The sequence below is a fragment of the Mauremys reevesii genome, linkage group 1 (genome assembly GCF_016161935.1).
Source record: "Mauremys reevesii isolate NIE-2019 linkage group 1, ASM1616193v1, whole genome shotgun sequence".
NCBI lineage: Eukaryota > Metazoa > Chordata > Testudines > Geoemydidae > Mauremys > Mauremys reevesii.
The window spans coordinates 300,453,284-300,480,852 of record NC_052623.1 but is presented as its reverse complement, the minus strand read 5'-3'; the positions used below and the strand labels follow the sequence as shown (position 1 = coordinate 300,480,852).

Sequence of the window (27,569 nt, the reverse complement as noted above, 5' to 3'; positions counted from 1 at the left end):
CCTCCCATAGCTCCTGTGCAAACATGTTCAGCCATGTAATAATCCTTGCTATGGCGCCTGAGTGGCAGCCATTCCTGAAAACACAAGGTGCCAGATGCAATCATTGATTTCTAAGTATTGTGACTTGCTGGTAGCTAGCTCCTTGCTGTTTATTAGTTTACACAAAATCAAACATTACATATCCCAAACTGAAAATTCTCATATGTGCTCTCTAGACACAAGTGGGACGATTTGCACCTCAGTTTTCTGGATATCAGCAACAAGACTGTCAAGAACTTCTAGCTTTTCTCTTAGATGGTTTACATGAGGATTTGAATCGGATTAGGAAAAAGCCTTATATTCAATTAAAGGATGCAGATGGAAGGCCGGACAAGGTAATGTTCTTAGTATTGGTTTTCTGTGTGTTTTAATTCATTACTTAATGCTACAGTATGTTGTAAGATGTTGTTGCCCCTTTGTCAAGCATTAACATCTTTGTGTGCTGCTTAGTGGGTCATCTTTTCAGTGGAAGAGAATTTAGTGACACAGACTCAAGATATTTTCTAGTCTCATTTATTTACATGTACACAATTCCTGTTTACTTTGAAAAGGGATAGCAAAAACTGCATCAAGACTATACACAAATACTTCCCCTTGCAGAGACTCCATCCGACACACCAAGAAAAGCAGGTATCAGAGGGGTAGCCGTGTTAGTCTGGTTCTGTAGAAGCAGCAAATAATCCTGTGGCGCCTTATAGACTTATTAGTCTATAAGGTGCCACAGGATTCTTTGCTGCTTCAAGAAAAGCAGCTGCGTTTTGGACCCCTGGTCTTGCAATCTCCTACTTTCAGCATACTTGTTAGGTCCTGTGTCCTGCCTCTCTCATCTAGACTCCTAATTGGGGAAACTCCACAGCTCTAAGTTGCTTGTCTGTAGAGCATCATTATACACACTAACCCTGGGCTACTTCACATGGGGATTTCTGTCTTAAACTTCCTTTTGTCCAATTACTTAGCCAAATAGATCAAACATCCATTGGAGCTGATTTCTTAGTCTCTATCCTAACAAGTGTTTAACTCACACAGTCCCCTTAACAATTGAGGTGTCATTGCTGTAGTCAGTCCTTGGGGTCAGACCTTTTTTGTACATTTAACCCATGTAATGGATAGTCTCATATTAACTACTTGTATCGGTAATATATAACGTGCATTTCATTAGCATTTTTTGCTATAACCCAAGTTCTGTTTTAATTGTAGGTGGTTGCTGAGGAAGCCTGGGAGAACCATTTAAAAAGAAATGATTCCATCATTGTAGATATATTTCATGGTCTTTTTAAATCCACCCTTGTTTGTCCTAAATGCGCTAAGATTTCTGTAACCTTTGATCCCTTTTGTTACTTGACACTTCCATTACCCATGAAAAAAGAACGCACTTTGGAAGTTTATTTAGTTAGAATGGATCCACTTACTAAACCTATGCAGGTAAGAAATATTTTTGTTTACATAAAACATTGTGGTGTTAAAATCTTTTTTTGTGTTCATGTTTTTAATACATGACAGAACAGGCAATAAATCTGACAAATTACATTTGTCAGGATGGTACAGTTTTTTGACTTTGATCTCTGTTACTTATTAATGAAGAAACTTTATAAAAGACACATTTTACTTCAACTCAATTTCAAGGAAGATATTGATCATTTATTTTATTACTATATTATAATAAATTTTCCCTAACCTTTTAAATCCAGGCTGTGCTCTTTATTAATTATTATTATTATTGTTAGTTTGTTTCCAATATTGTCAAAGTAAGCTACTTGCTCTGCAAACATAAAGAAGTGCACAGACCCTGCCCCAAGTCTAAAATGACAAACATGAAAAATTTGTTGGAGTACAACGCACTAATAAAATGAGATCTTGATACAGATTTTTATTTTTATTAAATATGTAAACTATGCCCAGTTGCCCTCAGCTTTCCATTATTAGTCAACAAATATTTTGTAGTCATCATTGAAGGATCTTCAGAAAATATTTCAATGTGGAAAGGGTGGTCTTTTGGGCCAATTCAAGAGGGAATTACATGCGAAAGGAATGACTTGGAACAAAGCACATAGACTATTGTGGGAGAAGCAGACATTGAGATTCACAGACTGTAGTTGGTGGAAGAGATTGTAGGAGAGATGTAAGGGAGGTTAAGTAGGAAGGGGCTGAGTTGTGAAAGCCCTTGAATACTTGAACCTGGTGTGATAAAGGAGAAGGAACAGTGGAAGATGGGAGAGGAGAGTGACAAGGCCAGAACTGAGTTACTTAAGCAGCAATGTTTTTTTGGACTGAAGGGGGCAATGTGCATGTTAAGGAGGCACATTGCCCCCTAAGCAAGCGAGATGGGAGACAAGAACCTGATGAGAGTTTCGGCTGCAGGAGCAGAAAGGAGGTTGGCTTGTGGAGGGCGAAAGTCAGGGTTTGGACATAATCTGGTTGGATGGGTCAAGAGAATGAGGAGTAGAAGATAGCAGTTACACGACTGAGTAACAAAGACAATAGTGACATTAGAAGTGATGGAGAATAGTGTAGCAGAGAGGGAGGAAAAAGCAGGAGTTGAGTTTAGGTGTGTTGAGGTTAAGGTAATAGTGTGTCTTTCAGGAGAAGTTGAAGAGATAGGTTGAGCCCTCATGGTTGGACATGACATTTTTTTTTAATTTGGAAATTAACTCATGAGATAATTGTCTATTTCTAATTACTCTTGTGTCTCTTTGATGCACATAAGTGCTAAGTGTCTCTGACATCCTCTTGGGACAGACTGTGTGCATGCACAGACTGATACGTTTCTGGATACAATTAATCCTGAAGAGCTTAATGTTAAATCTTTATTTTGGTCATCTGATCAGTATTCTGCAACTCCATGCAGGAACCCAGAGTTCAATCACTTCCCCAGGGTGAAAGTGCTGCAAAATAACGTCTGTCTTCACACAAAACAGCAATCCATTTGGCATGTTAAAAAGTTGTATTTTAGTGTTCGAAAAAGCACTGGCAAACCTCCAGTGAGAAAGATTGCCTAGAATTAAAAATAATAGATCTTCGGAGTTCTTACTATAGTTAAAGAAAAATTTCACCTGCTTGTTCCTACCAGTTTTTCCTGGGTAGTATCTAGAATGTCTAACGTCAGTTTTTATAATAGTTAACAACACCGTGTGACCATGCTTGGCTTGACTTGACTTTTTCTTTATACTTAATTGAGTTAAAAAAAGAACAGTTGGCAAAATTTTAAAGTCCCTCAGTTCCATTTTCCAAAGAGACTTAGGAGTGTCAGTCCCACTGACCTTCAGTGGTACTTTAGCTAAGTGTCTGAGGCCATGTCTACACTACAAACTTTGTTCGGTCAATGCAAATTCTGTCGGCATACAGCCACCACAGATAGTATGTTGCTTAGGCATGTGTATACTTGCCTGCTTGAATTGGCGCTGTGCATGTTCACCAGGAGTACTTGTGTTGATGCAAAGTGTGATGTGCTTCTGGTAGGTATCCCAGTGTGCTCTGCACCACTGTCCAGTGCAATACCTATTGGGAAATGTTTGCAGTGCATTGTGGGATAGAAATGAATCATGCCAGGGTTGAGCGGGAGCTATGGGTCAAGTTTCCATCATTCAACTTTCTCCATCCTGTAATGCCATCCATATCCCATAATTTGCATGCTATTTTTTTTGAAGCCCACAAACCCATACGACACTTTTTGCTCTCTGCCATCTCTGACAGAAGCATGAGCCCACATAGCTGTGCACTATTGTCATGAACATCGCAAATACAGGATGCACACTCCTCCAGTATTTGCAGACTCTCAGGAAGAACTGCAACAACAGGAGACATGACAATTTCTGGGAGGACAGATTGCTGAGAAATATAGCAAAAAAAAAAAAAAGTAAGATTGTTGGTGGAGCACTGTTTCTGGACCTGAGAAGTGAACACTGACCGGTGGGATCACATTGTAATGTAGGCTTGGGACGATGAGCAGTGGCTGCGGAACTTTTGAATGCAAAATGTCACATTCTGGGATCTGTGTGCGGAGCTGTCCCCAGCCCTCATTGCAGGGACACCAGAATGAGAACTGCACTGACAGTGGAGAAGTGAGTGGTAATCGCATTGTGGAAGCTTGCAACGCCAGATTACTACCAGTGAGTGAGAAGTCATTTTGGAGTTGGAAAATCCCAAGGGTGGGCCATTGCCATACAAGTGTTTAGGGCCATTAATCATGTCCTACTATGCAGGTCTGTGATTTCTACAATGTGTAGGAAATAGTGGATGGATTTGTAGCAATGATGTTCTCAAACTGCAATGGGGTGATATACGGCACACACATCCCTATTTTGGCACCAGACTTCCTTGCCCCAGAGTACATCAGTAGAAAGGGCTTCTTTTCTGTGGATCACATTGGTGGATCACTGGGGACACTTCACTGCCATCAGTGTGAGCTGATATGGAAAGGTGCATGATTCTCTCATCTTTAAGAACATAGGACCGTTCAGAAAGTTGCAAGCAAAGACATTCTTTCCCAACTGGCAGGTTGCCATTGGTGATACAGAAATACAAATCAGGTGTACCGCTTGCTCCTCTGGCTCATGGTGGCTACTGGATGGCTCCTTGACAGCAACAAGGAAAGATGCAACTACCAGCTCACCAGATGCAGAATCACAGTTGAATGTGCTTTTAGGTTGAAAGGATGCTGGTGATACTTACTCACAAGATTGGATCTAAGTCAGAAAAATATCCAAATGGTTATAGCCTTGAGAAATATCTGTGAGTCAACGGGGGAAAAGTTGCTGCCAAGGTGGAGCTTGAGTGGCTGCCTTCTGAGTTTGAACAACCAAACATGGAGATATGCAGTTGAGGGTGACCTTGGAAGACCACTTTAATGGTCAGCCACAGTAACATGCTGTGCTGGGTTGTGCTCTGGCCCTGAAGTTTCTGAGGGCTGTTAGGAATTGTGTAGTGCTAGTTGTACATTTATAAATATTATGCTGTGTCTTTTGCTAAACATGTGAATTATGCAGTGCTTGCTGTACATTTTATAATGATTACACTGTGCCTTAAACTGAATCTGAGTTCTGTGGTCATGTACAGTTACAAGAAGTGGGTGCTTTGAGTTCTGCATTGTATTCTTCAGAATGTGTTGTGAATTAATAAAGATGAGTTATTTTCAAAAAACAAATCTACATAGCAAAAACCATGCAAAAATGTGCAAATAATAAAAGAGAGTATAATACAAACTTGTACCATAAATTAACAGAACTTTAAAATTAGAAAGGCAGAAAACATTCCTGTCCATTTCAGTCCATTTTGGTAACACATAACACCAACTGTGGCTCTCCTAAATTAGTGTATGTGAAGCTGTGGTTGTCCTTACTGTCCCCTTCTGTTGAGCGGTATGAGTACAGATGTGGCCCCTGATGCCATGTGGAATGCTGGAGAGTATAAGAAAGTGCTAAAATGGAGTTCGCCACTGACTGCAAAGGGGTGACAAGTCCATGATTGTTGAACCTGTAGGTCAACAAGAGTATAAGCAGTTGTATTTGGTGCCAAAAATGACCCATTATATCCTCATGCATCTTCCTCTTTTTTTTTCTGCTGGGACTCCTGGCCCTTTCTCTTGTCTGCTCTTTCATTCTCCATGCTATCTGCTATATTGTCTCCCCAGGCCCTCTGTTCATGGTCCTGTGCAGCTCACTTGCAGAAGCTCACTGAACATGAATCTACTAGAATTCTTTGAGGGTGTCCAAAAGCATGAGGACAAGAGTGATCCAGTGGATATAGTGTACTTAGATTTTCAGAAAGCCTTTGACAAGGTCCCTCATCAAAGGCTCTTAAGCAAAGTAAGCTTTCATGGGATAAGAGGGAAGGTCCTCTCATGGATTGTTAACTGGTTAAAAGAAAGGAAACAAAGGGTAGGAATAAAACGTCAGTTCTCAGAATAGAGAAAGGTGAATAGTGGTGTCCCCTAGGGGTCTGTACTGAGATCCATCCTATTCAATATATTCATAAATCATCTGGAAAAAGGGGTAAACAGTGAGGTGGCAAAATTTGCACATGATACAAAGCTACTCAAGATAGTTAAGTCCAAAGCAGACTGCGAAGAGTTACAAAGGGATCTCACAAAACTGGGTGGCTGAGCAACAAAATGGTAGGTGAAATTCAATGTTGATAAATGCGAAGTAACGCACTTTGGAAAACATAATCCCAACTATACATATAAAATGGCGTCTAAATTAGCTGTTACAACTCAAGAAAGAGATCTTGGAGTTAATGTTGATAGTTCTCTGAAAACATCCACTCAATATGCAGCGACACGTCAATAAAGCTAACAGAATATTGGGAATCATTAAGAAAGGGATAGATAATACAACAAAATATCATATTGCCCTACATAAATCCATGGTATGCTCACATCTTGACTACTGTGTGCAGATGTGGTCGCCCTATCTCAAAAAAGATATATTAGAATTGGAAAAAGTTCAGAAAAGGACAACAAAAATTATTAGGGGGATGGAACAGCTTTTGTATGAGGCGAGATTAATAAGACTGGTACTTTTCAGCTTGGAAAAGACGACTAAGGGGAGGGTATGATAGAGGTCTATAAAATCATGATGGGTGTGGAGAAAGTAAATAAGGAAGTGTTATTTACTCTCATAACACAAGAACTTGGGATCACCAAATGAAATTAATAGGCGGCAGGTTTAAAACAAAAAAGTATTTCTTCACACAATGCACAGTCAACCTGTGGAACTCTTTGCCAGAGGATGTTGTGAAGGCCAATTCTATAATAGGGTTCAAAAAAGAACTAGATAAATTCATGGAGGATAGGTCCATCAATGGTTATTAGCCAGGATGGGCAGGGATAGTGTCCCTAGCTTCTGTTTGCCAGAAGCTGGGAATGGATCACATGATTACCTATTCTGCTCATTCCCTCTGAAGCACCTGGCCGTGGCCACTGTTGGAAGACAGGAAACTGGGCCAGATGGACCTTTGGTCTGACACAGTATGGCCGTTCTCATGTTCTACCTGGTCCCCTTCTTTCTCCTCGTCATCAGGGTCATGCTGTGGAAGGGGCACCGTTCAAGACCACAACAGCAGCAGCTACAGATAAACCAGACAGATGTATCATTCTACTTACAGTCACAACAGAAAAATATGTTTCAAAACTCCCTTCCCTTATTCCTATAAAAAATTTGTAATAAGACATGCTCGTTCGCACTTCAGCTTTGGTACTACTCTTCTTAGCACTGCTCTCTAGCCCCCACCATGATGAGAAGGGCCCACGAGGGGCAGGAGTCAGGGAATGGAGGAAGAGGGAAATAAGATTTTTTTGTTACAGGAAAAAATGAAATGTTGGCCCCTGATGCCACGGATACAAATACAGGGCAACGGCACTGAGTACAGGCACTTTTTTCAAAAGGCAGTGGTGATTTTAGCTGATATCTCACTTCTGAGGGTAACAAAGGCACAGAGAGCACAGCTGCTGCTGGCATCCCAAAGCTGCCAGACCTGTATGCCACTAGCCTGTTTACTGTAGTGGTGTCTGCCGAAGTCATTGCGGACTGGTGTGGGAAAATGGCCTACTGCAGAAGAAGAAATAAGGCTGCCGTCTCTGGAAACCTTTGGGGGAGGATTGCTGCATATCTCCATGAAAGTTTCATCAGGCTCTCTCAGGAGGATACAAAGGAAATTCCTGTGTACATGAACAAAATTGCTCTGCATGTCCTCCAACCCTACCATACTGGGATATGAAAAGCAGATAACACTATTTCTATTCATTGCACCACTACCGTTTCTCATACAAGTAAAACAACGAAAAATCTATACCTGTGTCCTATTAACTTAAGAGTTGGGCACCTTTTTACATTTAAACATTGTAAGGAAAAATGCATACACGCACTTACACAAGATTCCTTCCCCTTCAGCGGGCTCATCCATGCATAGCTGTTGGGACTGTCTAGGCTGTGGTGGAGTCTTGAATAGGTCCTGGCTTGTGGCATAGCTGGACACCCTCACCCCCTCACTGGGTTCCCATCCTGTCCACTGCAAAGGTCTCTGTCCAGGCTCCTCCTAGGTGTCCACAGTGTCTCATGTAGCACTGTTATTGATCCCTTTCGTACCCTTTCTCCTGCATCCCCTGTGCAATCTGATTGTAGATGTCCATGTTCGTTTGACTGGTCTGTAGCGGTTCGTGCACAGCTTCTCCCAACAGGCACAGGAGATCCAATATCTCCCATCTCTCTAGGCAGCAACACGTCTAGTACATAGAGCTGATGTGGTCGGTTAGACAGCTGCACACAAGGGAGAGCTGCTAGGTGTGCTTGCCAAGGTGGGCAGTCAGGAAAAGGCATTTCAGAAATACGCAGGAGTTTTAAAGAGGGTTGTTTTCTGGTCTCTGACAATTCCGGGGCAGTGGAATTCACAATTGCGACCAGTCACTGTTGCAGGGAAAAGCATTGTTGAACAGCTGCTGGAGAACTGTTAGAGTTGACGTAGGTCACGCGGTGTCTGCACTTACACTCCATTGACCTTAGGTCAACTAAACATTAATGGAGTCCCTAGCCTCTCTTTGCCAGAAAATAGGAATAGGCGACAGGGAATGGATCACTTGATTACCTGTTCTGTTCATTCCCTCTTGGACACTTGGCATTGCCCACTGTTGGAAGACAGGATACTGGGCTACATGGACCTATGGTCTGAGCCAGTATGATCGTTCTTATGACTATGGCTCCAGGGCCGGCTCTAGGCACCAGCGCTCCAAGCATGTGCTTGGGGTGGCACTTTCCAAGGGGTGGCATTCCGGCTCTTTTTTTTTTTTTTTTTTTGCTTGGGGTGCAAAAAGCCGGGAGCCGGAGGTGAGCTGCAGTGGTGGGGGGCGCGGGGAGGGCCGCAGGAAGTAATCCGGGGCGGGGAGGCAGAGGAACTGCTCCCACCCCCAGTTCACCTCTGCTCCACTGCTGCCACTCTGCTTCTCCGCCCGCCCCCCCCCCGCCCATTGGCTTGCTGCGTGAATCAACTGTTTTGTGTCAAGCCTGGGAGGGAGGGGGGAGGAGTGGCAGCGGCGCGCTCAGGGGAGCAGGCGGAGTGGAGGTGAGCTGCGATGGTGGGGAGTGCGGGGAGGGCCACAGGAAGTAACTGGGGGGGGGCAGAGGAACTGCTCCCCCCAGCTCACCTTCTCCCCCGAGCGCACCGCTGCTCCGCTTCCCCCTCCCTTCCTCCCAGGGAGGAGGCGGGGCCGGGGATTTGGGGAATGGGTTGGAATGGCAGGGCTGGGGAGTGTGGGAAAAATTTTTTGCTTGGGGCGGCAAAAAACTTGGAGCCGGCCCTGTATGGCTCAAAGTCCTCTGGGGAGGTGGTTTAACTGTGTCACCATAACAGGCTGCTTATATTTGCCAGAGACAAATTTGAGTGTAGACTCGTGCATAAATAGGTCAAGGCAAGGCAGATTACTTTGACCTAACTTTGTAGTATAGACCAGGCCTAAGTCACTTTTGAAAATGGGGTATAGGTGTTTCTGAAAATTATTACCCTGTGTCTAAATACATTTCAGTGTTGGGTTTTTGTATGGAAAAGTAGAAGTGGCCTCACATGAAATAGCACATTGTAGAGTATTATATGTAATATTCAGTATGTTCACTTTTAGATCATTAAAACTGTAGATGTCCAAAATGTATTTGCAGTTACAAATAAATGTAATGAGTAAATCTGTTACATGGTAGGTTGTAAATTCCATGCACAATGAGAATGTAAATAAGAATTTAAAGACACACATTAAAGGTGTACACAAACTGGATGTATGACAACTTTTCTCAGGCGGCTTCAGTCCTTTAAGAGTGAGAAATTATCACATTTTGTTTTTTAGTACAAAGTAGTTGTTCAGAAAATTGGGAATATACTGGACCTTTGTACAGCACTGTCAGCTTTGTCTGGTGTTGCTGCAGATAAGGTAAGACATTGCTGAGGTAATCATTTATACATAGCCCAATGTTAAATATTTTCATTGTTTTAAACCAATTTAAGAGAGTGACTTAATTTTTTATTTCCTTTTAGATGATAGTTACTGATATATACAATCATAGGTTCCACAGAATATTTGCTATGGATGAAAATTTGAGTAGTATTATGGACCGTGATGACATCTATGTGTAAGTTCAAATAGTTTCTTTTATTGTCAGGAAATACTTTCATATTAAGTAGGGATGTCGATTAATTCCAGCTAACTCATGCGATTAACTCAAAAAAATTAATTGTGATTAATCACAGTTTTAATCGCACTGTTAAACAATAGAATTGAAATGCATTAAATATTTTGAATGTTTTTCTACATTTTCAAATATATTGATTTCAATTACAACACAGAATACAAAGTATACAGTGCTCACTTTATATTATTTTTATTACAAATATTTGCACTGTACAAATGATAAACAAAAGAAATAGTATTTCTGTAGCGATTGCAGTGCAGTCTCTTTATTGTGAAAGTGCAATTTACAAATATCTATATTTTTTTTTACATAACTGCACTCCAAAACAAAAGTGTAAAACTTTAGCGCCTACAAGTCCATTCACTTCTACTTCTTATTCAGCCAATCGCTAAGGCAAACAAGTTTGTTTACATTTACAGGAGATAATGCTGCCCGCCTCTTCTTTACAATGTCAGCTGAAAGCGAGAAAAGGCGTTTGCGTGGTGATTTTGTAGCCGGCAAGGTATTTACGTGCCAGATATGCTAAGCAGTCATATGCCCCTTCATGCCACCATTCCAGAGGACGTGCTTCCATGCTGATGATGCTTGTTAGAAAAAAAATACATTAATTATATTTGTGACTGAACTTGGGGGAGAATTGTATGTCTCCTACTCTATTTTACCTGCATTCTGCCATATATTTCATGTTGTAGCAGTCTCGGATGATGACCCAGCACACGTTCATTTTAAGGACACATCACTGCAGATTTGACAAAATGCAAAGAAGGTACCAATGTCAGATTTCTAAAGATAGCTACAGCACTCAACCTAAGGTTTAAGAATCTGAAGTGCCTTCCAAAATCTGAGAGGGACAAGGTGTGGAGCATGCTTTCAGAAGAGTTAAAAGAGCAACATTCATATGTCTGATATGGAAACTACAGAACCCGAACCACCAAAAAAGAAAATCAGTCTTCTGCTGGTAGCATCTGACTCTCATGATGAAAATGAACATGCATCAGTCCACACTGCTTTGGATTATTAGCGAGCAAAACCCGTCATCAGCATGGACACGTGCTCTGGAATGGTGGCCAAAGCATGAAGGGGCATATGAATGTTTAGCATATCTGGCAGGTAAATACCTTGCAATGCCGGCTACAAAATTGCCACGTGAATGCCTGTTCCAAATTTCAGGTGACATTGTAAACAAGAAGCGGGCAGCATTATCTCCTGCAAATGTAAACAAACTTGTTTCTCTTAGCGATTGGCTGAACAAGAGGTAGGATTGAGTGGACTCATACGCTCTAACGTTTTCCATTGTTTTATTTTTTAATGCAATTTTTTTTGTTGTTCATAATTCTACATTGGTAAGTTCAACTTTCATGATAGAGATTCCACTACAGTATTTGTATTGAGTGAACTGAAAAGTACTATTTCTTTTGTTTTTTACAGTGCAAATATTTGTAATAAAAATAGTGAGCACTGTACACTTTGTATTGTGTTGTAATTGAAATCAGTATATTAGAAAATGTAGAAAACTTCCAAAAATATTTAAATAAATGATATTCTATTATTGTTTTAATTGTTTAATTGCATGATTAATCACGATTCTTTTTTTAATCGCTTGACAGCCCTAATATTAAGTATAAATTTGTGTGGAGTTGGGTTTAGTTTCAGCTAAATAAATTAATTGCATAGAAGAAACATGCAATAAACAGAAGTCTTGGTTTTCTGTCAGATTTTTCTCACCTACTTCTCTATTTTTTAAGATTTGAAATCGCTATCAACAGAACAGAGGATACAGAGCAAGTCATAATTCCTGTTTGTTTAAGAGAAAAGTATAGACACACCAGTTACAGCCACCATAGTGGTTCTTCGCTGTTTGGTCAACCTTTTCTTATAACAGTGCCTAGAAACAATACTGAAGATAAACTGTATAACCTTCTGCTGTTGAGAATGTGGTAAGAATATTACTTGAAAAAACAGTTCAGTGTAAATAACAGTAATAATCAGGTTCTGTAGATGATTGCTTTTTATATGGATTGTTATGGAACTCTGATTAGATTTTCACAGGCAGTTATATTTGTTTTCTGTCAAATAAGACTATATTTTAAGTTTTTAACCTCTTGAGAGCCAGACTAGACTTGGTTTTAGTTTGATTTTTGATGGCATTTACATCATCCAAAAATGGTGTCATGCTTGAAGGAGGGTGGTTATATTTGGGAGAGAAGAGGGTTTCTTTGGTTTTGGGTTTGTTTGTGAGGGGAGGGGACGTTGTTTAATCATGGCAGTTAGGGTTTGTCTACATGGGAAAGTTTCAGAATAGCTATACTGGTATAGCTGTCCCCATGGAGACTCTTATTCTGGAATAGGAACGTCCACACAGAAAGTTATACCGGTAGGTGGATGAGGTAATATATTTTATTGGACCAACTTCTGTTAGTGAGAGAGACAAGCTTTTGAGCTTATACAAAACTCTTCTTCAGGTATAATTATATCAGTTTAAATTCACACCTTACCTTATACTGGTATAACTTTCTCTTGTAGACATGTCCTCATAGTTCTTGTACAAGGTGTACAAAATGTTTTTATCTCTGACCAGTTATATAGACAATATGGTTGGGATACTAAATAAAACAGAAACTAATATAGAGCAAAAGAGGTCACACACAAAAAAATAACTCTATAGAAAAAGCAAAAAGAAATGTGCTTCAGAAACAGTTTGTTGCAGCAATTGATATGAGTTAACTTTATTCATTTAGCATAACTGTGATTCATTGCAGGAATACAGTACATTGTAAGAGCATTTACACTACCTACTGTATTTTCAATGCTCTTATACTTTACAAGCAAATACTCCTCTTAAACAAAACCCAGTGGTATACAAATGCTCATTATTATTTTCAATTGTTTATTTTAGCCGATATGTGAAAACATGTACTGAAAGTGAAGACTCTGAAGGATCCCTAAACTGCTGTAAAGACCATGGTATCAATGGTAATGGCCCAAATGGAATACATGAAGAAGGATCCCCAAGTAAGGCTTGAATAGTTACATTTGTTTAATATTCTGCATTCAATGTAAGATTCATACTTTAATGCTTTTCTGCCCAATTACTGTAATTCTCCCTTTTTCCTCTTTATTCTAACCACCCCCCTCAAAGCCACCACATTAAGTCTGTGTGGCTGCAGGCAAGCTTAAGTGTTAAAAACTGATGCGAGTGTTGATTGCAGCACTTCCAGTTCTCACTCAGCCAGATTTGACTCCTTGGGTGTCAGGATAACGCATTGCTACTAGACCATCAGACTAGCCCCCAAATTTATGTTTTAAAATTGGCAATTTTGAGGCTTAAAAGCCTTGATATTTAAACTTCCTTTTGAGTGGTGTAGCTACTTCAGGCTTCAAAGTTACTAAACTCAGTCCTTTTAACTTTTAAGGCAATTTGTTCACCAGACAGTAATTGCAAGGAACTTAGTAGAATTAGAGTGGCAGTGACCTGTTAGCTAGGGGTTAAACTCTTTAAAATGTGGTATCACGTTTCCTTTTGCTGGTTGGACTCTTAGCATGTTCACAGACATCTGGGCTCAAAAGAAGAAATATTTCTTTGTAATAAATATCTAGAGAGAGTTTAGTTGAACATTCCAGTGTATGTGCTGAAAGAATGAGGAAAGTGAAAAGAGGAGTGTAAGAGAAGACTGGCTGAATGGGGAAACATTAAAATGAAATAAAAAATGGCAGTGTATACCGTATTTTCCAGCGTATAAGGCGACTGGGCGTATAAGACGACCCCCTAATTTTACAGTTAAAACATAGGTTTTGGCCTATACTCGCCGTATAAGACTACCCCCCCTTCCTAGGGGGGGAGCCCAGAGCCCTTTAAATCCCAGCCGCGTCCGGGAATCAGAGGGCTCTGGGCTGCCCGCTGCGGCGGGTAGCCCAGAGCCTTTTAAATCCCAGCCGCGTCCGGGAGTCAGAGGGCTCTGGGCTGCCCGCTGTTTATACCCGGCGTATAAGACGACCCCCAATTTTTGGGGGTTGTTTTTTAGTATAAAAAGTCATCTTATACGCCGGAAAATACGGTATGTAAAGTTGTGTATAGAGTGAAGATGGGTCCTTTCCAGTTTGTAAGAAACTGTCTTCAACTCTGGTATATGTGGAAGGAGACCATATGAGGTCATAGGCGGCGAGTTCTATGGGCCCGTGGAGCCCAGGCCCCACCAATAATCCTAAAGGTGGGCCCAGCTCCACCAATGTTTGGGCCCCAGGCCCTGTGCTTTGGGGGGTCCCCGCGTTGCAATGCCGGGCGCTCTCACTGCAGCGGCAGCTCCCGGGAGAGGCTCCAGCAGCGACTGGGCTCACAGCCCTTTGGCCGGGAACCCCAGCCAATGGGAGCTGCCGGGGGCGGTGCCGGAGCTGCCTGGCCGCGCCTCCACAGCAGGGAGGGGGAGCGAGCCACCGGCAGCGTCTGAGCCCTGAGCAGAGCAGCAGCAGGGTCTGTCCCTGTCAGACAGACTCAGCCGGTGAGCTGTGGGGGCAGCCAGACACAGCGACACCGCGGGGGCGGGGGGGTTGGTGGGGACAAACAGACACAGCCAGGGGTTGTGGGACAGACACACAGCGGGGGACAGACAGACACAGCCGGGGTGGTGGGGCCGCCAGCCAGACACAGCCAGGGGGTTGTGGGACAGACACACACAGCCGGGGGGTTGTGGGACAGACAGACACAAGGACACTGCCAGGGGGTTGTGGGACAGACACACACAGCGGGGCGGGACAGACAGACACAGCCGGGGGGTGGGTGGGGGCAGCCAGCCAGACACAGCCGGGGGGGTTGTGGGACAGACAGACATAAGGACACAGCCAGGGGTTGTGGCACAGACACACACAGCCGGGGGTGGTGGGGACAGACAGACACAAAGACACAGTCGGGGGGGGGGTGTTGGTGGGGACAAACAGACACAGCTGGGGGGTTGTGGGACAGACAGACACAGCCGGGTGTGGTGGGGGCAGCCTGCCAGACACAGCTGGGGGTTGTGAGACAGACAGACACAAGGACACAGCCAGGGGGTTGTGGGACAGACACACACCAGGACACAGCCAGGGGAGTTGTGAGGACAGACAGACGGACACAGCTGGGGGGTTGTGGGGACAGACAGATGGAGCCGTGGGTGGGGAAAGGAGCAGCAATGGGCACCCCGGGGCTGGTATAAAATACACAGCATGGGGGGAGCTTCCTGAGGGGACTATAGCAACATCCCCCGCAGAGCAGACCCAGGTTGCAGCTGGCTCCGCCCATCACAGCCCCCTGCCCCACAGAGACCCACACAACCCTCTGCCCCCTCGAGAGACTCCCAATGACCCCTGTCACTCCTCTCCAGAGAGCCCTCCCCTTTGTGCCAGCCCACTCCCCTCCCCCACTGCCTCCCCTCCTCCAAAGCTCCCTACAATCTCCCCCTTTGCCTTCCGCCCCCCAGCCCAGCCCATTCCATTGGCCGGGAGGCTCCCAGTCTAGTGGCTATCAGGGCCCACGGGAGCTGCATGTGAAGCAGGGTGCCTGCCTGCAGATGCAGACCTGCCTGGCTGTGCCTCCACAGCACAGGGAGGGGGAGCCTGAGCCACAGGTGAACAAGCCCTGGTCATCATCACAGGCCCAGTAATTCTCTGGATATTTAATTTCACTGAGGCAAAATGTGTGCAATTTTATGGGTTGAATGATTGAATTACATAATACCCACCTGCCCGCATTGTCCATCACTAAGTCCAGTAATTTTGTCAAGTGTTCGTTGCACAACATGGTGGTGCCTACCCCTACCTTGTGCTTCAGGGGGTGATGGGGTCCAGGGCAGCCTGTTATAGCCTGTTATAGAACTACCTGATTAGTAATTGGATATGTTGGCTGGCATCTTTTTTTACGTGTTCGCTCCCCCTGATGTTAGAACCTGGCTACACCACTGGGGAGGGGAGCTTCCTAGACCTGTGCAGCTGGGGCTTAGGTGAATTTTGTGGTACTGTGCCCCTCCCCAGCTACCACCCTGCAGTCCCCACTCCTGCACCATGCTGGGCAAGGGGCAGCCCCATCCCCAGTGAGGCTATGGTGAGGGGTGGCAGCAGGGGAGGCCACACGTGATGGCAACCTCCCCCCTCGGTACCCACCATAGGGGAGGTGAGTGGGCTTTCTGGACCTGAGAGGGACCTAGGAGCATGTGCAGTGAACTGCGGGGGAGAGGAGGGGTCCCTCCCCTGGAGCTTGCTGCTGCCAGGGAGGGTGGAGGGGAGTCCTCTTTGGCCCTAGCCCTGGGGCAGCCTGTCTGCACCCCAAGTTCCTTATCCCCAGCCCTGCCCCAGAGTCCTCACCTGACGGGAAAAACACGCAACTTAAATTTGGTGGTCAGTTTAGAGTATCATAGAATATCAGGGTTGGAAGGAGCCTCAGGAGGTCATCTAGTCCAACCTCATGCTCAAAGCAGGACCAATTCCCAACTAAATCATCCCAGCCAGGGCTTTGTCAAGCCGGGCCTTAACAACCTCTAAGGAAGGAGATTCCACCACCTCCTAGGTAACCCATTCCAGTGTTTCACCACCCTCCTAGTGAAAAAGTTTTTCTTAATATCCAACCTAAACCTCCCCCACTGCAACTTGAGACCATTACTCCTTGTTCTGTCCTCTGCTACCACTGAGAACAGTCTAGATCCATCCTCTTTGTAACCCCCTATCAGGTAGTTGAAAGCAGCTATCAAATCCTCCCTCATTCTTCTCTTCTGCAGACTAAACCATCCCAGTTCCCTCAGCCTCTCCTCAGAAGTCATGTGCTCCAGCCCCCTAATCATTTTTGTTGCCCTCCACTGGATTTTCCAATTTTTCCACATCCTTCTTGCAATGTGGGGCCCAAAACTGCACGTAGTACTCTAGATGAGGCCTCACCAATGTTGAATAGAGGAGAATGATCATGTCCCTCGATCTGCTGGCAATGCCCCTACTTATACAGCCCAAAATGCTGTTAGCCTTCTTGACAAAGGCCAGAGGAGGGAGTGTTAGTGCCTGTGCGGACTTCTAGGAAGTGCATGGGGTGGAAGGGGATGCTGGGATGCTCTGGAACCACTCCTTCAAAGCCAGTCAGGACTCTGGGGGAGCCTCCTCTCTGAGCAGACTGTCTCCAGGGCAAGAAGCTTACACCTTCCTGGGTCTGACCTCAGAGCATTCAGCATGCCCTTCCACACCATGCACTTTCCGCAGTGAGTCCGCCCAGGCGGGGTCCTGGGGCAGCCAGAAGTCCCTGCACCCCAACTCCGCAGTCAGATGTGACTCTCAGCCAGACTGTAAAACAGAAGGTTTATTAGATGACGGGAACACAGTTTAAACAGAGCTTGTTGGTACAGAAAACAGAACCCGTCTGTCAGGTCCATCTTGTGGGGTGGGGAGCCCAGAACCAAGTTCTGGGTCTCTCCCCATTTCCCCAGCCAGCTCCAAACTGACACTCCCTCCTCTGGCCACTGTGTCTCTTCCGGACAAGGAGGCCACCTGATCTCTTTGTCCCCAACACCTTCAGTTGGCATCTTGCAGGGGAAACTGAGGCACCCACACAGTATTCAGAGAAAATATTAAGAACATTCCCACTTCATCACAACAGGTGCAACAAAATATAATACTGTATATTGAAGTAGGCAAGTGCTGCTTCTGACTTTCCACTTTTAATTGACCCTTGTAATCTTGTGGCGCTGACGCGTTGTAGCTTCATTTTATATCAGCTTACAGGGCGGGAGCAGGGGGGCACCACCATTTTGGGCCCCACCAAAAATTATACAAACCTGCCGCCTATGTATGAGGTACTTACCAGAAAATCAAAAAGCCACAAGTCCTGTGGAGTGTAACAAACATCTTGCTGGTTCTCCTAATTTCAATAACAATTCAAAATTTTATAGTAGGAGGAAAAATGCGGCACCTTAACATGCTGCCTCAGTGGAATGCATTGTCAGATTTGTTGAATTACGCCCTATTTCATTAGGTGAAATGGAGACAGATGAACAAGATGACGAATCCAGCCAGGATCAGGAACTTCCTTCAGAGAATGAAAACAGCCAATCAGAAGACTCAGTTGGAGGAGACAATGATTCTGAAAATGGATTGTGTACTGAGGAAACTTGCAAAGGTCAACTACTTACGGGACACAAAAAACGATTGTTTACATTCCAGTTCAACAATTTTGGCAGTACTGACACCAACTATATCAAAGATGATACCAGACATATTAGATTTGATGATAGGCAATTTAGGCTTGATGGTAAGTCATTGGGGGCTGGGTTTGGTTAAATTTGATCACAATGCTTTTTGTGTTTCTGGCACCACTTTCCTTTAACAGCTGCACCTTCTGTTGGTAGGCTACTCATGTTTTTTTTCCCAGTACATACATATATGTATCTATGTGCTTAGAGTCGGTCTTCAGGAAAATATGTACATCATCTCTTGTTCGAACCAACGAACATTGTTCAGCTTGACATTGCAAGCTGTTGATTTTTAGAAATACATAACTTTTACACATTTTAATGAAACCAAATTTTGGATTTTCTTAAACTTGTACCAACAGTTATTTTAATTTATTTTGATTAGTAATCGGTACAAATTAAACATAGACTTTCAGATAATAAATGTATTTTTGAGGGGAACATGTGTTTTCCTTCTTAGAAAGATCTTTTCTTGCTTTGGATTGGGATCCTGAAGTGAAAAAAAGATACTTTGATGATAATGCAGCAGAGGTAAGTCATTTATTTTGCACTCCTTTTTCATCAATTACTAAACTTTTATCATGCAAATATATGGTTTAATGCACTATTTATGTTGTGTAGATTTCTAGAAATATTTCAAAGAAAGAGTAGAGAGATATAGTGCATTTTGTAATAAACTAAATACTTTACCATAAAAGAAACCTTTAAAAAAAAAAACACCTTATTTAGGTGATCTGAGGTTTACTAATTTAGAAAAATAAATCTAAAAGTTATGAAACTTGATTACATTTGAACACATTCTGAGCAGTTTTCCATATTTAGGAGCTTGTAGGTACTGGTCATAGTAAGACGATATCACTAAAATGAGTTTTGTTTCATTTGTTCTCTTAACTCAAGAAATACTTCTCTTTAGGATTTTGAAAAGCATGAAAGTGTGGAATATAAACCTCCAAAAAGGCCCTTTGTGAAATTAAAAGAGTGCATTGAACTATTTACAACAAAGGAGAAACTAGGTGCTGAAGATCCATGGTAAGAGCAAAAATGAAACTTGATGTGCTGAACTAGTTCTGTAGACAGTGTGTTTCAAACTTTGTCCATGGAGCACTTGCTGATGAGGTGCAGATTGGTACTTGGCAGTCCTTATTTCCATGTGCTAAACTGCATGATAACACAGCTAAAGATACATTAAATATTTTCTTTATTATGTAAGCAATTGCTGTAACTGCTACTGGTATTTTATATGATTGCATATGGGAAGGGATACAAGCCATTCTAACATGAATAGGAGGGGAGCTGGTCTGCATTATGAAACAATTCGAGAACCACTCCTGTACGGATTTGTACTGAAGTGATTAGAATGAGTATGGTTCTAGCTGAGATTGAAAAGTTCGTCTACACAAATGTGTAGTGTTCTACACAAAGTATTCTACACAAACACTTTGTGTTTATATTTATATATGAAAAGCTTTGTTCACTTAAAAATTTCCATTAGCATGAGAGATTCTACTTGTTCTAGTGATGTCTCTGCAACTAGTAGAATATTTCAGACCAGTTGGACTTTTTAAATGTGCCAGCTGCGTATATTAGGTGTAGTATTGTTGAATTTTCAAACCAACGTATATATTATAAACTGCTGTTCTTCTATAAGGGGACATCTGAATATTCTCAGTTGTGAGATGTTCCCTCAGTACCAATGAGCTTTGGGGATCTTTTAGAAAGCAATGCCCATTGGAACCTCATGAGAACCTCTTCACAGCACCAGATGTTCAGGAGGCTCTGCAGGTGGACACCTAATTCCTTCCTTCCTTCCTGCAGCTAGCTTCACTCTGTAAGCAGAGAACCTTCCTTATTTATTTTTTTTAACCCAAAATCTCCTGTTAGCTTGTTGTTGTAGTTTGGATTGTGTTCAGGTATAGTTTCTAGATCAATGTGCAGTTTCAATTCCAGGCAGACTCTGTTCGAGGGCATCCTGTCCAATTCAGAAGACCCAGCTGAGAGGGGGGAAAAAACATTTTAAAGCAGTCTATTTGACACCCCTCCACCTTCCTGGAATCAAATATACATAATTGCTGCCTGACCTGCTGCACGTACAGCTATTTTCCAGTTTGTTGCTCAGCATGTAAGGCCTTTACAGCTCAAACTAAGGAGGACAGGCACTCTCTATTTTAGGACTTTCTCACAGTGGTGGCCTTACACATCAGACCCTGGGATCTGTTCTTTGGTCGGGACTTGTCCTCGACCCATGCAGGGACAAGAATAGATTTTCACTGGATTTGAAGCAGTCGGAAGTGAGGGGAAATAAGCTTTTGGTGCTCTGATCCTCAGTTTCATCATAGAATATCAGGGTTGGAAGGGACCTCAGGCGGTCATCTAGTCCAACCCCCTGCTCAAAGCAGGACCAATCCCCAACTAAATCATCTCAGCCAGTGCTTTGTCAAGCCGGGCCGTAAAAACCTCTAAGGAAGGAGATTCCACCACCTCTCTAGTTAACCCATTCCAGTGCTTCACCACCCTCCTAGTGAAAAAGTTTTTCCTGATATCCATTAAGAGGGCTTTGAGGTTTTTAATTGGATAAAATTAAAATTACCTGAACTTTTTGTGTATCTTTTGGAGAGCAGTGTAAGAAGAATGTCATTTCCACTTAGAACCTATCAAAATCACCTGTGTTGATTGTGGGGTTTTTTTTCTCTTTACCTCTTTTGTCTGGAAAGTTGGTGCACTTGTTTTTGTTTAAGCTAGATTGTATTTTTAATGTATATCAAAGGCACCCAAAGCGTTTTTAAACATTTCCTAGAAATCTAAATTAAAAATAAAATTGCCCTTTGGCTTTGGTGTCAGCACCTGGTAGTCTTGGAGCTCAGGCTTGTAGGGCTAAAGCAACATCACTGACCTGCCTCAGCAAGGATTCCATCATAGAAAGATTCAAGACTATTCTACCTGGAGTTTTCTTTATGCAGCACCATTCTCTTAACTTGTCATCTTGATATGATGTTTGCAGTTCTGCAGTCCTTTCTAATTAGAACTCAGCCTGCCTTCCTTGAACTTGTGCTGTTACTTACATTTGCCCAAGTGGAAGTATGCAGAGGCCACTTCAAAGAAAAGATTATTTTTCATGAGTCTTACCTGCCCACCTTCCCTACTTTGTTGGAATTGTATTCTCTCAAAGATTCAGTAGAGGAACCAAGGCAGCTAGGGATCACACAGCCTCTTATCTCTGTTACAAATGTTCACTTCTGTTAGTGGGAACTTTTGTGGTTCCAGTGGTCACTGCATTTCTCGAATGCATTAAGTTCAATGACAGTGGGGTGGGAGCATATCCCACATGTGTGGATGGGAGAAGTGACACTTGAAGAACCTCAGTTACTGGTAAGGAACCTCTTTCTTTCCAGATGCTCATAACTTGCTGAAATTTTCCATATTCCTTCAGCTTCTTTTGAGTTCAAAAGGTTAAATTCAGTTTTTCTGCTTTAAAAAAAATCTATAAAGACTAGCACTGAGGCATATTGTATAGTATCTTCGCAATTTGACTTTTTTCCTTTACATTTATATTTCAAATATCAAAAATAAATCTTGATCCCTGGAAGGAGCTGAGCAGCCACAACTCACATTAATTTCTAGCGAGCTATGTTTCACGTTCAGCCATTAAACAATGCACTGGTTTTATGTGGGTAAGCCTTTAAACACTCAGCTCCCAACCTGGTATATCTTTCTTGTTGGGATACACTTTAATGCCTGCACTCTTTGAGAACGCTAAAGTGACTGTCTTTCTTTTAGGTATTGTCCAAACTGTAAAGAACATCAGCAAGCAACCAAAAAGTTAGATTTGTGGTCACTGCCCCCAGTACTGGTAGTACATCTAAAGCGCTTTTCTTACAGTAGATATATGAGGGACAAGCTGGATACACTGGTTGGTTTTCCAATAAAGTAAGAAAAACTTTTGAATTGAAATATTTAACTGTTACCCTTCACATTTCTAACATGCCTAACGTTTTGAGATTAAATTAAATACATGTTTTAATTAACATTTATAGTCAGTGGGTCCATGCTTAATTTTCAAAATATATTAGTTCAAATTTACAGATCAAATCAGCACTAATGGGGAAAAAGCAGTACTCCTGAGCAGAAGATGTAGAAAATGTAGGCTGTGGGAGGGAGGACTGAGTAACACGAAACAAGTAAAATATTCAGATAGGTGTGAAAAATAATTCACTGAGTGGCATTGGCAAAGGACTCTGGAAGGAGATGTTTGACTTTGACAGTTACAGGTTAATATATGTTAAGATACCGTATACAGGCAGTTGAATAAAGTAAAGCCAGGATAAGTGTTTGTTTGAAGCAACTTATGTTTAAATTATTTTTATGTAAATTTGAGAATAGAGAAGGGTGTGTATGTACAACCTCTGATTCCACACCTGTTGTGTTAGATCAGAAGAGAGAGAATGTGTGCACTCCCAACATTTCCAGTGTTGTGTTAGTTGTGTTTTCCCATATATGAGGCTTTGTGCCACTGTTTGGCTCCAGTAGGATATGTGTTAAAATAAAAGGGCCCGAAGACAACACTCAAATGTTAAGCAATAGTTGGAAAAAAAAAAAAAACATTAACATAATGTGAGCTTTTCTTTAAACAGTGACTTGGATATGTCAGAGTTCCTTATTAATCCAAATGCAGGGCCTTGCCGCTATAATTTGATTGCTGTGTCCAACCACTATGGAGGAATGGGAGGAGGGCATTGTAAGTTAATTTTGAACACCATCATTTTACATATTAACTTTCTGTTCTGTTTTATTTTGACTATTTATTAGCACTAAAATTGACGCTTATTAATCAGCTGCGTTTTTTAAAAATGGCCAAAGGGCAAAAATAAATAAATAAATAAACAAATAGCCATGTCATTTAATTCTGTTACTTGAAATGTATACAATAGTTTAATACAAATATCTATTTGAGATGAGCTTTCAAGAATAATGTTAAGTTCTTTTGCACTTTGTGTTGGCTGAATCTGTCATGGAAAGGACATACTTATTCTCCAAAAAGCACTACAGTGCTGTAATATCAACTCACTTTGCTTTCCTGGTCTGAGATTTTATATGCAGTTCTGCCTCATTCAAAGGGAGGAGAGGAATGAAGAGTTGGGTAAAAGCCTCTAAGAACCTTTATTCTGGCTGACTGCCCTTTCCTTTAAATGCTCTTTTAAAAAGGTGAAAGCCAAATTGGCATGTGCTTTTCTTGCTGTTAGTAGGGTGAAAAAATACCTAAACCTGGAATACTTGGGTCAACATAATGAAAAAGGAAAAGGCTGGTTAGAAGTATGAATCTTATAGCTATGATATGGCTATTGTTAATAAGTTTATACTATATTATCTATAATAAGATTCAAAGGTCATATGTTTGAGGACCAACTTGGATTCTTTATAGATTTATTTTTCTCAGTTGCCAGAGTTCTTAGTTAACATGTTTCTTTTGGGTCCTAGATACTGCTTTTGCAAAAAATAAAGATGATGGAAAATGGTACTACTTTGATGACAGTAGTGTATCAACTGCATCTGAGGACCAAATAGTGGCAAGTATCCTTGTTTTTCTGAAATCATGGCTACTGTTTCTTATCTGGGAGGAAAAAAGTATAAATCTTCAAAACCTGAAAACTAATTTGTAGTTTAACAACTTTGGTAGCCTTTTGATTTGTTTAAGGGATAGTGCAAATACACAACAGTTTTTGTTTACATTCCAAAAACCAGCAGATTTCAGCAGAAGTTTGAGGACTGTTTGCATGTTTATTATATTTTAAGCGTAGCAACAGCTATCTACCTATCTTAAGGTAATGATTCAAACTCTTGCTTAGCAAACTTTGCCCTGTTTATTAAATTCTATTTAAAAAAAAAAAAAAAAACCTAGCAAGCCAGAGCTCACTCCTCTTGTGAGAAAGCAATTGCAAAGAAGGAAAAAAAGGACATATGGCTAATAGAAATTAACGCAGGGGTGGGAGTGAACACCATTGAAACCTTAAAGGGATTTTGAAAAATGTTCAGATATTATGTTGCATTTATACTACGGCTGTCGAATAATTGCAGTTAACTCGTGCAGTTAATTTTTTTGAGTTTTAATCGCTCTGTTAAACAATAGAATACCAATAGAAATTTATAAAATATTTTTGGAGGTTTTTCTACATTTTCAAATATATTGATTTCAATTACAACACAGAATATAAAAGTGTACAGTGCTCACTTTATATTATATTTTATTACAAATATTTGCACTGTAAAAATGATAAACTAAAGAAATAGTATTTTGCAATTCACCTCATACAAGTACTGTAGTGCAATCTCTTTATTGTGAAAGTGCAACTTATAAATGTGGGTTTTTTTTGTTACATAACTGCACTCAAAACAAAACAATGTAAAACTTTAGTGCAGCAGTTCTCAAACTGTAGGTCGGGACCCCATTTTAATTGGGTGGCCAAGGCTGGCTTAGATTTTCTGGGGCCCAGTGCGGAAGCCGAAGCCTGGGGCCAAGCTGAAGCCCAAGACCCACTGCCTGGGATAAAGCCCAATGCCTGGGGCTGAAGACCTTGGGCTCAGGCTTCAGTCCCACTCCTGGGGTCGTGTAGTAATTTTTTATGTTAGAAGGGGGTCATGGTGCAATGAAGTTTGAGAACCCCTGCTGTAGATCTTGCAAGTCCACTCAGTCCTACTTCTTGTTCAGCCAATCGCTAAGAGAAACAAGTTTGTTTACATTTGCAGGAGATAATGCTGCCCGCCTCTTGTTTACAATGTCACCTGAAAGTGAGAACAGGTGTTCCCATGGCACTTTTGTAGCCGGCATTGCAAGGTATTTACGTTCCAGATATGCTGAACATTTGTATGCCTCTTCATGCTTCGGCCACCGTTCCAGAGGACATCTACAACAGTGCCATGCAAGTGCCTGTTCTCACTTTCAGGTGACATTGTAAACAAGAAGCAGGCAGCAATATCTCCTGCGCATGTAAACAAACTTGTGTGAGTGATTGGCTGAACTAGAAGTAGGACTGTATGGACTTGTAGGGTCTAAAGTTTGACATTGTTTTATTTTTGAATGCAGTTATTTTTGTACATGATAGAGATTGCACTACAGTACTTGTATTAAGTCAATTGAAAAATATTATTTTTTATTTTTACAGTGCAAATATTTATAATAAAAAATAAATATAAAGTGAGCACTGTACACTTTGCATTCTGTGTTGAAATTGAAATCAATATATTTAAAAATGAGGAAAACCTCCAAAAATATTTTAAATAAATGTTATTCTATTGTTTAACAGTGCGATTAATTATGATTGTTTGTTTTTTGAATCGCTTGACTGCCCTAATTTATACATTTACTCTACTTTAAAAACATTTTCCATTAACATGCAGTGTTTTTGTTTCACTAGGATTGTTTTCTTAGCATTTCATATTCTTATCCCATTTAGACCTACAAGTGTAGACATAAGGTTGAACTTACGACACCAGTCATTTTCCTATCGACAGACTGTGATATCAAATACATGATGATTTACTATAACGTCCACGTGGAAAGAGCCGCCCTGAGAAAAAGAGCCTTTATTAAAGTTCACACACTCATTACTAGACAACAGAGCTAAACAATACTTGCCAAATGTATTTGTCTGATTTCTCCAAGTTGCTTTTCACTGTGACTGATGCCATTAAACTAAGGGTGTCAGTTTTGACAACACTGAACATTTCTTAACATAATCTGACAATAATATTGGTAAAATCCCTGGAGTTGCCATGAATTTGATTAGACATTTCCTCTGGTGCTTTCTCCATAGATAGGTTTCTTGAGTTCCATTAATCTTGTCCTTGTTTATTTAAGTCACAGCAATTAGGATTTAGTGCTAGAAATGTCAATGGTCTATCCGTGCAATTCATCATATATATATATTGTATAGTATTGTTACCTCCAACTGCTAAATTCTAGGTTCCTTATGCAAACATTGAAAGTGTTCAAAATTGGTGATGTAAGTGACTTAGGTGCTAAATTTTCTTAGTTAAAATCCCATTACTTCTTGACCAAAACAACATGGGATGGGAGAGAATTGACACAGTTGTGTGCAGAGGTGTCATTTTAATGTGTTAAAGAGCTTATTTTTGCATGCCATTCATTTCTGTCTTGCTTGATAATTCTTCATTTGTTGTATTTGATTTAATGTAGCCGGGGGAACTTTGATTCTTTGTTTGCTGTTATATACTGTCTAGGTGGGTAATCTGTCACCAGCAGTGTGACACTACAGTAGTTTGTCAGAGCAAACTGCAGTGATATAGGGCATATGTTTATACACCCCTACCCCGATGTAACGCGGTCCTCACGAGCCAAAAAATCTCACCATGTTATAGGTGAGACTGCGTTATATCGGGGTAGGGAGAGGAACTGCTCCCCGCTCCAGCTCACCTCCACTCTGCCTCCGCCTCCTCCCTCCCAGGCTTGCCTCACCAAACAGCTGATTGGAGCAGCAAGCCTGGGAGGGAGGAGAAGCAGAGGTGAGCTGGGGCCGGGGGACCACGGGCAGGGCCGCAGCAAGTAACGGGCGGGCGCAGAGGAACCGCTTGCAGTAACATGAATTCAGATATAACGAGGTAAAGCAGCCCCGTCCCCTGGAGCGCTGCTTTACCGCGTTATAGCCGAATTCATGTTATATCGGACCGCATTATATCGGGGTAGAGGTATACTGATAAAGATGGCTTCTTTGTGGCGGTGGAATTTAAGTTAACTAAACTTATTTAAATTTCCTCCCCTACCCACTCAAAAAAACTGTACTGAGCTGTGAATGAATCTTGTTTCCTAGAAAATCCAACACTCCCACCATAAAACAATTACACACTTATAATCATGGGAGGTTAATAAAGGTAGCACTCAGTGCTAGAGACACAAGGTGGGTGAGGTAATATCTTATTGAACCAACTTCTGCTAGTGAGAGACATGAGCTTTCAAGTTTACACAGAGCCCTCTTCAGGTCTGGGAAACTAACTCAGGCCAGGTCTACACTGCATATCTATATTGGTATAACTACCTTGCTCAGGGGTGTGAAAAATCCACACCCCACGTGACATAGTTATTATGGCCTAACCTCCGTGGAGACAACGCTATGTCGATGGGAGAGCTTCTCCCAAAAAGCAAAAGATTTGCCTTTGATGA

The 27,569-nt window shown here is 41.8% G+C and overlaps 1 protein-coding gene across 6 annotated transcripts in view; it reads left to right on the top strand.

Moving 5' to 3' along the window:
- USP15 (ubiquitin specific peptidase 15) overlaps positions 1-27,569 on the top strand; it is a 137,193-nt gene that overhangs the window by 109,285 nt on the left and 339 nt on the right. For 5 of the 6 annotated variants that reach the window (XM_039503432.1, XM_039503418.1, XM_039503426.1 and 2 more), the window contains 12 exons: positions 216-374; positions 1,237-1,461; positions 9,863-9,946; positions 10,051-10,145; positions 11,951-12,142; positions 13,102-13,217; positions 18,184-18,459; positions 18,861-18,931; positions 19,314-19,429; positions 22,175-22,324; positions 23,029-23,132; positions 23,873-23,961. In XM_039503432.1, coding sequence (XP_039359366.1) covers positions 216-374; positions 1,237-1,461; positions 9,863-9,946; positions 10,051-10,145; positions 11,951-12,142; positions 13,102-13,217; positions 18,184-18,459; positions 18,861-18,931; positions 19,314-19,429; positions 22,175-22,324; positions 23,029-23,132; positions 23,873-23,961 — 1,677 coding nt within the window. The remainder of the gene's footprint in view (positions 1-215; positions 375-1,236; positions 1,462-9,862; positions 9,947-10,050; positions 10,146-11,950; positions 12,143-13,101; positions 13,218-18,183; positions 18,460-18,860; positions 18,932-19,313; positions 19,430-22,174; positions 22,325-23,028; positions 23,133-23,872; positions 23,962-27,569) is intronic. The other variant, XR_005588951.1, reaches the window with a different exon arrangement.